This window comes from Abramis brama (assembly GCF_963993115.1).
Source record: "Abramis brama genome assembly, chromosome: 12".
In the NCBI taxonomy this organism is placed as follows: domain Eukaryota; kingdom Metazoa; phylum Chordata; class Actinopteri; order Cypriniformes; family Leuciscidae; genus Abramis; species Abramis brama.
The window spans coordinates 29,437,945-29,452,044 of NC_139974.1; the positions used below are offsets into that span (position 1 = coordinate 29,437,945).

At 36.1% G+C, this 14,100-nt stretch overlaps 1 protein-coding gene across 2 annotated transcripts; it reads right to left on the bottom strand.

Moving 5' to 3' along the window:
- Positions 1-5,128: 5,128 nt before the first annotated feature.
- irx1b (iroquois homeobox 1b) lies at positions 5,129-8,732 on the bottom strand. 2 transcript variants are annotated; one of them, XM_084131170.1, is made up of 4 exons: positions 8,300-8,732; positions 6,682-7,651; positions 6,483-6,555; positions 5,129-6,070 (listed from the first exon to the last, which is right to left on the bottom strand). In XM_084131170.1, exons 1-4 carry the CDS (start codon positions 8,543-8,545, stop codon positions 6,025-6,027), a joined length of 1,335 nt encoding a protein of 444 aa, XP_083987296.1. In that variant the 5' UTR covers positions 8,546-8,732; the 3' UTR covers positions 5,129-6,024. The 2 variants fall into 2 exon arrangements, with proteins under 2 accessions (XP_083987296.1, XP_083987297.1); XM_084131171.1 differs by lacking the exon at positions 6,483-6,555 and having other exon boundaries at positions 8,300-8,675.
- Positions 8,733-14,100: the final 5,368 nt, after the last annotated feature.

Genomic DNA, 14,100 nt, shown 5'->3' on the forward strand with positions numbered 1-14,100 from the left:
TTTCCAGAATGAAAGTAAAAAGCATGAACAGCTGCCGTTCTGTGAAATAGTTGAATAGTGCACATGACAGCAGCTTTATTGTAAGTTGTGATCTTTTTCAGCGAGTCAAGATCATTTCAAAAGCCTGACAGTGTGTCATGCATTATGTTGCTCTTGATTTGCTTCATAATAATTGTGGTCAGTACAGACCATGTGTGGTTACAATGTGTCTGACTTTACTAAAATGGCATTAGTATGCATTGTGTACAGCTTATGTGACCTCCAAAGCCTTCTGACTTTATTGAAATCATTCTGATGTGATTAAAATTGTTGTCATATGGACTCATTTTATGAGTGTCTGCCAAAATGATTTCTAAGTGTCAGCTATGAATATTATACTTCACTATGAAGCAGAGTTTACACAGTATTAAAGGGACAGTTCACCCAAAAACAAGAGTCCTGTCATCATTTACTCACCCTCATGTCCTTTCAAACCCGTACACACACACACACACACACACACACACACACACACACACACACAAAGATATTTTGAAGAATGTTACATCTGCGTTCGTCAATTCAATGAAAACCAACGGGGTCCAGAACAACATTAACTTTCAATGTACAGACGAAAAACCTAAGAGACATTTTTGAAAGTATCTTCTTTTATGTTCCACATGGAGAAGAATAAAAGTCATGCAGATTTGTAACTATGTGAGGGTGAGGAAATGACAACATAATATAAATCTTTGGGTGAACTCTTCCTGTAAACCAACTCTAATCCGAAGCGGTGCATTTCTGGTTCTTATGGAAGCTTGTTTTTTTCTATATAAAAAGTAAAGCTAATTGTGACTGTATCTCACAATTCTGACCTTTTTTTTCTTGCAAGTTTATACAGTATCTCACAATTTGGATTGTTTATAACTTGTAATTCTTGACTTTTTTGCAATTGTGAGAAAAAAAGTCAAAATGGCAAAACATAAACTCGCATTTATTTGCAGCAATTTGGTTTTATTTCTCAGAATTGTGAGATATAAACTAGCAATTAAAAAGGGAATTGCACATTTTTCTCACAATTCTGTCTTTTTTTCTCTCAATTGCAAGAAATAAACCAACGCTATCTCACGACCAATTCGTACGAATGATAAAAAGGTGGCTAATTCGTACGAATTCGTACGACCTCACTCGTACGAATTTGTACGATTTGTCTAAACCCACGTGATGGGTAGGTTTAGGGGCGGGGTCAGGGGTAGGTCATTCGTATGAATTCATACGAATTGGGCAATTCGTAAAATATGTACGATTTAGCAAAAATCTTACTAATTCGTACGAGTGAGGTCGTATGAATTCATACGAATTAGCCACCTCGTAGAATTCGTACGAATTGCCGTGAGATCAGGCACAATAAACCCAGAATTGTGAGATATAAACTTGCCATTGTGAGTAAAAAAAAGTTTGATAAAAAATTGCAATTACCATTTTTATTTTTATTCAGTGGCAGAAACCAGCTTCTATAGTTTCTTTAGCAAGACTCCCATTTAACTTCAGTTTGCTCTGGATTGGTCTTGTGGAAGTGCACTGTAACAAAAGTGCTAAAATGACTACTTAGTAGTGTGTGTTTGTGTATGAGCAGTGCATATGGTTTGTGTGTGTGTGAGAAAGAGAGAGTTTAGGTATTAGTTTGTCAGTCTTTCAGAAGAGCATGTCTCCTTCACAGAGCTCTAGCTGAAGGACTGTAAGATCTCAGTCTCACTTTGCAGTGCATCTGCCCAGACTGTTTGGGTTGGTATGACGTTTATTTAACAGGATTACAGATAACAGCACATGTGGTGATGGGGCTTGGACACTCTTCTCTTACACTTGGATATTAATCCTCTAAATGCTTTGGGAAACTGATTGCATCAGATAGTCCTGCAGAGCTTTGGTCTGTCAGGGTAACCTCAGGTTAGACCTGTAGTTATAGTGCAATCGTTACCTTGAACCGTTTTCTATTTTTGAAACTAATTCCAAATGCAAAGTCAGATGTGTCTCATGTTTTTTTCATGAGAGAAACCTATTCCTCTTTTAAACATTTGAACGCTCTCCCCACCTCGCTTTCTGCTTATTTTATTCAGTTATTCATTTTTTTTGTACCTTCCTCCATCTCTTCGTCCTTCACACCTTCTTGGTTTAATATATTCATTTCATGAAGCCTAAACCTAGTCTTTCAAACAGGCAGCCATTTTATGTCTTATCACGGGTGGGCCACAAAGGCCCAGGCAGGACTAGCACCATTAGCATTAGCATAGCACAGAAATGCCTTAACATGACTGACATCTTCTCTAGCATCATTGCTTTGATTGACACATCACCTGACCAGGTGGACCCAAAGATAGTAATATTCCTTGTGGCAGTCTTGCATGAAAATGCAAAAATGCCTCATGAAAAGACCGTAATATGCAGGGCTTGCTGTTTGAAGACCCATTTCACTGAAGATTCCTAGTGCGTTATTACTTTTACTTTAATCTATATATCTGTTATGTAGCCAGAATTATTTGTAAATAAATCCCTTATTTTGTCTGTCTTATATTTAGTGTGTTTTCAGTTGTGGGATATTCATTTCATTAAATTAATAATTTATCTGTAATCATTTATTTTTATTGCCAGAATATTCATTAACCCAAGGTGCAATGACAAAAAATATATTGGGAACACTTTACAATAAGGTCTCATTTGTTAACATTATGCAACATGAACTAACATATAGCATTAATTAACCTTTGTTATTGATGGTTAAAAGAAATGTTTGTTATTTAAACTACATATTAAGGTACATCCTTTGATCTTAAAAGCTGAGACATTATGCCATTAACTAAGATTAATAAATGTCATCAAAGTATTGTTCATGGTTAGCTAATATAGTTAACTAGTGTTAACAAATTAAACCTTATTGTAAAGTGTTATCAATATTTATATCAGGAAATGAAAAATAAATAAATTGATCATACCGGGAAACTGAACAATAGCCCTTGACAAATGTGTATTTAGAAAAAATCGAATCCTTTTGCCTTTTTATAAAACATTATACAATATATATTGAAGTATGTTTATTTAACAGATAGAATATTTTGTAATCAATTGCATTATGCTATCTTATAGTCACTGAAAATTATTTTTAAGTTCCACCAATAACATTTCATTCCATTGTTCATTAGAAATTCTGAGGAAGATATAGAATACTTAAATTATATGATCAATAAGTTATGACAACTTATGTTTTTACAATGCTTTAACTTATCAAAGTAAGTTGAGCAATTTTCTTTTTTTATAAGTTATACTAGATTCAACTAATTATTTTTTACAGTCAGTTTAATAATGTAAATTTTAAACATCCAAGTTTATTGTACTTTAAAATTGTACTTTTTTTTACAGTGTATGTGAGTTAAATAACTTTTTTTTTTCAAAATTCAAAAATATACAAAAAAACTTGTAACCTCATCAAGAACCTTATACAGTAAAAAAAAGCAATATGACAAGAAAAGTCTTCTTTTTTGCTGAATTGTGCTGAAAAGAACTATTGAAGAACCTTATGGTCTGGATCCAAAAACAAAATAAGTCATAATAACATAATTTTTTGACAGTTGAGGTACTTGCTTGGTCAGGTATCATCACATATTTACACTAGGAGTGATTCATTTTCAAAAATGAAGCAAAAAATAATTTTCAAACAACAGTCAGTGATTTAATGGATCTGGTTTATTTCCCACATCACTCACTCTCCAAGTGCTGCTTGTTCTTGGCCCCAGTCTGACCTTTGGGTTTGAACCTCGGTCAACAACAACAACAACAACAAAAAAATTATATGTTTCACGAACTTCTCGCTGAGCACCGCGTTTTCAGGAATGTGTGGTTTTGCTGACGTCTTGTATCACGAAAAGCTTTTCAGAATGTCTCTTTTCTGATTTGGGATCATGTGTTTGATTAGGACATCCATAAATCAGTCTATTTGTCACACAGTAAGAATGTGACCCGATCCAGATGTGCCTCTGTCACTAACTTTCCCAGTTCCCCTCTCTCTAAAACACTTTCTTTACTGCAGCATCTGCGACAGAGCAAACAGAATATAAACACACTTCCAAACACTGGAAATTAATTCACGTCTTCACATAAACCTTTGTTGGCCTGGGTGGCGGTTTATTTTCTCTGAAGGTTTGCGAGGTCGTCGCTTCAGAGGTCCCGCGAGAGGTCCCTGTTTTTCACGCGTGTAGGCCTATAGGCTATGTAACAATTTATATTAAGCAGCTTCATAAATAACATTAACAAACAAACGGCTATAATGCTTAACAGAACATTATTGTAGCCTGTATTATGTAGGTTATGGCTATATATTTTCATGTATGAATGTATAGCCATATACCAGTTATGTTATTTAATATTTGTTAATATCATGCCTTAATAAAAGTCGACGTTGTAAAGCGCTTCCCTCATGTTATGAAATCATATTTCTTTGTTGTCAGCAGTTAGAATTCTGCTACTTGTTGGTAGGCTACACAAATCTTTTTTTTTTTCTTTTTTTTTTTAAATTAAATATATGCCTATAAAACACGCTTGAGTGAATGGCCCCTTTTCCTTGTGTTGAAACACCACAGAGCTCCGATAGTTCAGGTATAGATCAGTCTCCTTTCTTAGGCTTTATATTGTAGTACTTATCACTGACATAATCTCCATGCACACCCCACTCTCCTCCGAGTAGGCTATAACACACGCGCTGGCATTCGAACAGCTGCGATCCATATTCCTCTGTCTCCATATTTCAGTCAGCTGTCGGGGTTGTGTGAGGAGAGCTTTCGCCTTCTGTTGAAACCGCGCTATGAACTCTCATAAACAATTTAATCGTGCATAACTAGTCATTTGGTTGAATCTCAGCTCAAAAGTATGCATCCCCTCACCTTATTTTTTTTAACAAACAGCTTTGAGACCTATAGAACTTTCTAGGCCTACAGTATATGTCATATTCTGTGATTTCTTACAGAAATTTAGGTCACAAGAAAAACGTGGACAATTCTATTGTCTTTTTAAATAGTCTTAATTAACATCGCATTTGCATTCTTTTGAATTTAAATAATTTCGAGCATTCCGAACATACATTTGAAAAAGTTGCCAATAGATGTCGCCGTTGCCTATTTCAAAGCGGGAACTTAGAATAAATGTTAATAAATAGAATATGTACAGTGACAACTTTAGTCATTATTAATCAATTCAAAATAAGTTAAGCATTTTTTTTTTTTAAATGCTTATTCAAGATTCAATCCTTTTTATAAAGTCAGTTTATTGTAATTTAAGTTGAAATGACTTAAACATCCAAGTTGATTGTATACCTAAAAATTTAAGGCAGCAACTTTTTTTTACTGGCTTATTATTATTATTATTATTATTATTATTATTACTTTATTTTTTTATTTTTTTTAATGTCGGTACAATCATATGCTTGTTTGCAATTGACTGGTTTTGATACTTTTTTTTTTGAAAGCTTCAGCTTATTAGGACATAATTAATGTGGACAGGTTCATATGTCGGATTATCAAAGTTTTTAAAAAATACATTTTCACCTTTTACATTAATAGAATTTTACATTTTTATAACATACATCTGATTCCCTTACAATTAGAAAAAAATCACTGTAATGAAACTGCTCAAAATGACGTGTCTTAAATCAGTCGTGGATTTTGAACAAATGTCTCACAATTAATTAATTTATGATTATGGATTTCAGTAACACAATTCATCTCATTTTCTTTATTACACAAAAATATATCATTTTCACAATTTTCTGACAAATAACTCTTATTAACTCTGTAAAAGAAATGCAGGCGAGCTACACGGTAAACTCAAACATGCTGAAATGATATTAAATGACAATACAAAAATGATATTGCAGGATGGGAGCGTATTAAGAAATACAAAAATTATTTTGGTCTATCTGATGACGCTATATGCTGTTATTGTATTGTCACATTTTAGTTTTTCCTTAAATAATTTAGAGGTTTCTGATAAGTTCTGTGTTCATGAAATAGTCTTCAGAGCGCGTTGTGATGTTTCATGGTGAGACCTGTATGAGTAGAGAAAGGGCAGAAATTAGCAAAATGAGTCAAAATGTACTTCAACAAATGACAGCATCAGTAGATTTATATGTGTATCGATGCAAATCACTGGTTTTCTTCGGTTAGACGTTAAATAACTTTAATTGGCTAAGCCAACAAGCCACAGTATTTAGGATTATTAATAAAAATGTGTGAATCAAAGTTTCACATGCTATTTAAATGTAAATGAAAAAGTGTCTAATTATTTGAATGCATTAAATAATGATGAACTAATGGTGATCTTTACAAAATGTTATTAAGAACATTGACTTGTGTGTGAAGTGAAACTGTGTTTTCGTAATTATTAAAGCTAATCAAAGTTTGACGTGATCAAAACCTTGAAAAAAAAACAAAAAAAACATGTGTGCATGTATAATTTACCTGTCATGGATGACTGGAAACGGTGATCTGGATGCAAGTGTTGGAGATTCAATTCTCTGAACGTTTTCTTGATCTAAATAAAATTCAAAGGATAAATAAATGAAAAACCGTGCTCTTTGAAACAAACTTGCATTTAACTGCAACAGCAGCGACCAAATGTTGTTGATCTCGAAAATTATTTTGCATATTGAATACTAACCATTATATTTGAGGCTGAAACTGTCGGACGAGTTGTCACTGTCTAGACATGGAGACCCAGAGGCAGACGAGGGTTTCTTCTCGGGGTTCGTAACGGGGCTGTGGTTTGGGAAGTTACTGTTTTGACTTAAAAGTGAGCGCACACCCATCAGAGAATTTGCGCTGAGGAAAGCTGCGCTCGCCCAGTTGTGTAGTTTCCCAATCTGGCAAGTATAAATTCCGTTAGTGGAGAGGAAAGCTGGATGGGTCGAGGGTGAGGCCCTGAGGCCTGCGGGCGTCGAGGGTACATTGAGTTTCTGCGTGTTATCGGGACTTGTCGCCGTCTCCGCCAAAGACCAGATTTTGGGTTTGCTGTTTCCAGGCCTCTGACACACTGGTCCACCAGGAGACACCTCACCAACGCTTTTGACCACACTCTGTTCTTTATTACTACTCGACAAAGGGCTGTCCATTTTAAGTGCTGGTGAGGATAATATCCGCGGTGTTTCCACTGTTTCTCTCTCAGGCTGATTATCCGAGGTTTCCTGATTCTGATCTTCCCTGGGCTCCTCAGACTTGTCAATATCGATGGTCTCCAGATCGATTTCTTCATCGTCGTCATTTTTGTCCGCGTCGTCGTCATTGTCGCTGTCGAAAATCCGTCCGTCTCTGTCCTCGGCACTGCGACCCCAGGTCACTTTATTCTCTTTCTTGAGTCTCCGGCGCGCGTTGGCGAACCAGGTGGAAACCTGCGTAAGGGTCATCTTAGTGATGATGGCCAGCATGATCTTCTCACCCTTGGTGGGGTACGGGTTCTTTTTATGTTCCTGAAGCCATGCTTTCAGTGTGCTGGTGGTCTCTCTGGTTGCGCTCTTGGCCCGGGCCGGGTCACCGTACTGGTACTGGCCGTATGGGTAGAAACCGGGCGCTGTGTGGACTGCAAATCCTGGTGGGTGAGCCCCGTGGTTATCCTTCAACTCATACTGCGATCCCTGGGGATTGCCAAAATTAACTATTAGTAAAAGTTTTTGAAACCATCAGAAATATGCATAAGTAAGACAAGTAAGGTGTGTAAAGCCTCATTCCTTGTTTTCTTTTCTTTTAATTTAATTTAGAAAAAGAGAATTAGTGAACTGATTATTTCAACTGGGGGGAGAACATGGCAACAAACTTCTTTGCAGGAGTTCACTTTAAAACAAACAAGTAAAAACAAATGTAAATTACGAAGAACTATAATTTCAAAATATTAATTGTTTTCAAAAAAGTTTTTAGAGTAAATTAGTTCAATAAGAAAAGCTAAATAAACGTCGTTCTTAAAAAGTAATGATGCAATAACTGACTCGTGATTTATCTAAAATGTTATTTTGTGCGAGTAAAAATATTTACAAATTACAATTAGAATTAGTTATTTTTAACTAGGCATTTATGGATAATTAAAAAACATATATGGACTTCATGCAACTCTGAACATTTGGTAAAGATGTCCTTTTTATCTTTTCGAAGCGTTGCCAATTATTAAGATTTAGCCCTGACAGAGTCATAATGTTTCATTTATCAGTTCAAAACATTGTACAAATATTTATCCGCGGGAATGAACCGTAAAATACTTCTTTTTTTTTTAAAGTCTAAAAGTATCTTACCATCTGAGACAGCAGGGCCAGCTCGGCACTGTTGTAAGGTAAAAAGGCGCTATAGTTTTGCACGGTCCACGGATTCGCGTACATGCCGAGCATTGGCGTGATAGCAGCCGCTGCAGTCGCGGGATTTGCGCCGTTCTCCGAGCTTCCCTCGCGTGGAGAGGACGGCATGACACTCGCGCGCTCAGCTCCGTACACCTCTTGGGAAGCGTTTAGGAACTGTGGGTAACCCAGCTGGGGGAACGACATGTCCAACTCCCGAGGAACTCTGACGGAGATTTACAGGAGAGAAGGGCAATCCACTTTCAATCACAGCAATAACTCTCGCTTGGTGCAGAAGCGCAGTCTCGTCAGGAGGAACGTCTAGTGATGCGTCTACCCTCTGGACCTCTCACAATTTGAAGTTGACGGCTTGATTGGCATGCTACTTAAGCGCGAGGCCCCTCCTATCCGAGGCCACGCGATAAGTAGGCTGCAGTGTGTGTTAGTGTGTGTTTGTGTGGCAATGTAAACGAAGTACTTTAGTTAGCCTACATACGTCTTGTTTGCGTAAAGGTGTTGAATATGACAACAAATATCGAAATCTTTAAAAAATACAATAAGAAAATACAATTTAAAACAATATTAAAATCAGTATCGTTTTTTTTTTTTTTTTTTTTTTTTTTGACGTCCTCCTGAACTCATTTTAAACTGATATTCAAAATAATTATTGTAGAAAAGCACTAACTATTCTGTGAAATTGTTGATTTGAACAGATAAATAATACAAAAGTTTTACAGTAAAAATGTATTGTTAGTTGATTGGTTAACGAAGTTGTCTTACATAATATTTTAAAAGACAATACATGTATATTTATTGTTCAAATTAAATATGGATTTTATAAAAGTATAGAGTATAGGCTACATGATAAATATTTTTTTTATTATTATTATTGTTGACATTGTTTTATTAAAAGTTACGTTTTAGGTAAAAGTAGCCTACCATATTCCTATAGAACTATGGAGAGGCTATTAACTTTATGTCATCGTGAAACCTTCCATTGTGACATATTTATAGTGCAAATATTAATACGGTTGTTTTCTCCAGCTGCCTACTTTAGAAACTGACTGGATTTAGTAAAGCAAATGCCATGTTGCCAGTTATAAACACTTTTCCCAGGTTTTGTGTACTAAGCGTGTGTTCATTAAAGTTTGCCACTATTCATCCATGATTAAATGCATTTGACCATTCATTGATCGTGCAATGCCATATAGCATGTCCAGTCAATATTTCATGTTTTATTAAGCATTTTCCACTCCTGCATTCTGCTCAGGAGTTTGAGTTTGTATGTAGAAGTGGCTTCTACGTCTGGTGTGGAATTTTGAAGAAAGTAATAAGAGCGTAATAGTGATTTGATGGAGCGGAGAGAATCATCATCATCACTCCCCTCCCTCTCACAGCGCGCGCGCGCGCGAACACACACACACACACGGCGTGCCAGAGAGGGTCTCAGTAATGTCCAACAGGGAAACAAACGATCCCGTTTATGGTAATTTGCACATTAGCATCACACAGGTTGTCCCGTGATAAGGTGACAGGTTAATGAAATGCTCCATTCAGAGGAGCCATTTGATCCCTCTGAGAGGTTGTGATAAGGAGCCAACCAGAGAAGCCTGCAATTAAAATCACAGCCTATCTCTCCATCCCAGTATATTTTCTCTCTCCTCCTCTCATCCACTGCTGGTAATGAGGGCTAACACTCCTGTCTGCGCTAATCCTCCCCCTGGGTGCACCTTGCTATCAGATGTTAGCTTTGTAATTATTTATCCAAAAAAGTCATAATTTCATGCTCGAGTAGCAAATGAGTTTGGCGAGCTGGTTAGGCGATTCTCTTCGTGTCCTGCGAAGCGGAGAGTGAGATTTAATGATTTAATTACAGCAGTTAGTCCTCCATTTGGCAGTAAGTAGTTTTACGTTTTAAAATGGCAATGGAATCACATGACAGTGACGTTCTCAGGTGCATCCAAGCTAATACTAAGATTATCAGTGTATCATTAAGGGCAGACTTCACATTTATTTACACACTCTCCAAAAAAAAAAAAAAAAAAAACCTGTCCCTGGGGCGGTACCCTTTACTTTTTACCTCAAAGGTATATATTGGTACCAAATATTAGTAGCTACCTAAATAGTACATATTAGAACCATTTTAAAGGATACCATCCCAATGATAGCTTTTTGTGCCAATTTTTTTCTGAGATTGCACCAACTACATTTTATTTTAAGCAGTATCCAATACAGTTCATGACACTGGAAAGAATGTTGTAACACATGTATGCTATACATTTTGGTCCCACTTTATATGAGGTACTTTTAATTACTATGAACTTACACAAGAAAAAGAGTGGTTGTTATAATGTAGCTTATTGTGTTCATGTTGTATTGCTGCTATATTGAGGTAAGGTTAGGTGTTTGCTGGTATGGATAGGTTTAAGTATGGGTTAAAAGGTAGGGTCAACAGATTATAGGTGTAATAAGCCTACAGGAATTAATTACAGATGTAATATGCTGGTATTTTAAGTACAACATTAAAACATATATGCACACAATGAGTACATTGTATCAAATTATTCATTTTAGTTTAGGCCCGGTTTCACAGACAAGGCTTAGATTAAGTCAGGCTTAGGCCTTAGTTCAATTAGGTAGATTTTATAAACCTGCCTTAGAAAAAAAACATTACTGGCTTGCATCTTGAAACAAAACAATGGCACTGACATATTTTAAGATATGTTAGAGCAAGTATCTTTCAGTTAAAATAGCTCAAACATGCATTTTAGTCTGGGACTAGCTTAAACCTTGTCTGGGAAACTGGCCAAAAGACACTAAATATAAAGTGGGTCCAACTCCAGCATGCAATGCCCACTTTTAACTATCCAATTAACAACTAATAAATAATATTAAGTTCTGCCCCACATCTTTAGCTCATTCAATAAGCTGTTTCTCTCAAGAATAATTCACAATACGGAAATAAAGTCCGTCACAATTTCCATTTCATGCCGACTTTAACGCTGTTGTGCAAAGACTGCCAAATATTTGCTATTGCTACTTTTTCTTCATTTGCATCTCCTGCCTTTACGTGCACTGGGATAATAATTGAAGGTTAGTCTCAGTTTACAGGCCACAAAGAAGATCAAAATGAGTCGACTCCTCGTGTACATAGATGTTCTGAAGTGTGAATTTCATGAAACGCCAAAGAAGGAGAAAATTACTTTAGGTGGCGAATCAGAAGATCTAAACTGAACGCCAGTGCTGCTTTACCTTGATCAGTTTTCTGCTGACATAGAATCAAAGCATCTTTGAAGCTGGTGTTTTTAATTTTTTCCTGTGAGCACGTTAAGCTGTTTTTTTATAATCCTATTGCATACATGTGAGTGAAACGAACTCATCCTGTGCCTCCGCCTCCAACTGTGAACGTTGAAACAGCACGGTTTTAATATGAAGGGTCTGACCCTGATTGTCATCTTTCACTCCATCTCCATCTGCCTCTGTATCTGATTTGATGACACGGGGGACCGGGGCTCATTTTGCAGTCCATTAACAGAGGGCAGGACTCCAGTTCCCATGGGTCCTGGTTATCCCCCCTTCCTCACCCAGCTATACCCTCATCTGGTGAATCTCCTCACCTCTCTAACCTCCCCCCTCAGTTGCTGACCTTTCTAACACTGTTGGCTAAACATTGCCTCCCTCTGTAATGAGCCATTAAACTGAATGCATTAATGACCATTTACTGTGTGTGTGTGTGTCACTGCACTGTGAATCTGACTGCAAGGGATTTTACTGCAATAGATCAAGGGTTTTGTTTTCAATGCTTATACGATGAATGCCATCATATCTGTTGTCCTTGGATTGTTGAAGCGCTTTATTGTGTTATAATATCCAGACATTTTTAAATCCCTCAAGAAAAAAAAAAAAGGTAATCCTAATGAAGAGGAGATTAATTACCCCCATTTGTGTGAATGTGTGTGTCAGAATCTGGCATAAGAATGAAGTGTGTGTGTGTGTCTCCCCTTTAGTTGACAGTACAGGAGGAAGTGTGTGCCAACATTTCCTTTCCTCCCGGATGTCCTCTAGCAGACCTGCTCTCACAGACCATGTGTCGTTTAACTCTTTACACACACACACACACACACACACACACACACACACACACACACACACACACACACACACACACACACACACACACACACACACACACAGATGACAAATATTTCATAGATCAGATGGAATTAGTGGTCTTAGTGTCATTTATTTACCTTAATCCTAATCTTTCTCTAGTTTACAACCAGACTAAATGTAATAAACTAATAAATACCATCTTGACGAATTTGCTCAATTAGCGAATTCAGAAAATAAATCTGTAGATTTGAATTATCTAGTGAAGAAGGTTCAGTAACTCCACTAACACTTGTTGATGGGAGAAATTATTTTAAACCAAACCAGGCCATTTTGAACTACAACTTAAAATGCAAACAGTATCAAAATCCAGCCAATGAAATAGTCCATAAACTGTCAACAACCAATTAGAACACAGCAGTTCCAATTCCACCATTTCAAAAACTACAATAGAAGAGGAGCATGAATTGCCTATCAGTTGCTTTGGATGAAAGCGTCTGCTAAATGAATAAATGTAAATGTCATGCAATTCAAAAACTCATAAATTAATATTAAAACAAATTAAATATCAAATAAATCCAGCGAATATAATATATTTGAACAATTCTGTAGAACCTTCACCCATACAGCAATGTAAAAAAATATTTTTCAGATTTGGTTCAAATTTGGTTCAGATAACATTATATTTTGAGTTTCTGTTGATTAAACCAATCTCCTTTATTATATTAAATCAATTGTTTTATTTCTATGAACTTAACATTTTAAGGCAACCAGGTTACTTACTTTTTTAAGTTAAACCACCAATAATTTTTACAGTGAGGAAATAATTTTCTAAGATAAAATATGGAAATCACACTAAAAATAAACCTAATTAGTCTCCACTAACAATAAGATAAAACTCCCTGGAAATCAGTACAATATCAAATTGTCTTAACCTTTCAGGATTTCCTGATACCTCTGCACACATTGTCCTGCACCAATGAGCCAATTACCCCTGGAGTGTGTATTAAGAGATGACCAGATGACTGTGCAGTGGAGCTTTTGTAAGTGACAAAGACTCCGTGATAATGAGTGTAGGATCCATTGATGAACAGCAGTTTGATGCCATCACAGCTTCATTTCCCTACTTAAGGAAGAAGGACAAAAAAAAGTGATGAAAGAAAAGAGCAGAGATTGAGAGATTTTAACACTGATGACCCTTTTAGTGTGATGCTCTGATTGCGGTCTTGAAAGATTTAATTGACATAACATTTAAGGAAAATGAGCTGTTAGTTTAAACATGTGGTTTTCACTTGGTTTTGCTTCAGGACCCAGATTGAATATTGACCCTCAGTACCAAACTGATTATCGTACAAAAGTAACAAAATGATAAAATATATATGTTGTTTGCACCACATGATTTTGTTGGTTGCACCACATGAATGTGATTTGGTAGAATATATTTTTTTTTTTACATGAATAAATTAGTTAAAATAAATTAAATTGTTTGGTAACACTTTATTTTAAGGTGACTTAGTTACATGTATACTTACAATAGTAAATTGTACAACAGTAAATTAGGCATCATTACAAGTAACTAAACCAAACCCTAACCGTATGTAGTTAATATTAATAAGCACAACGTAACTACGTCACCTTAAAATAAAGTGTAA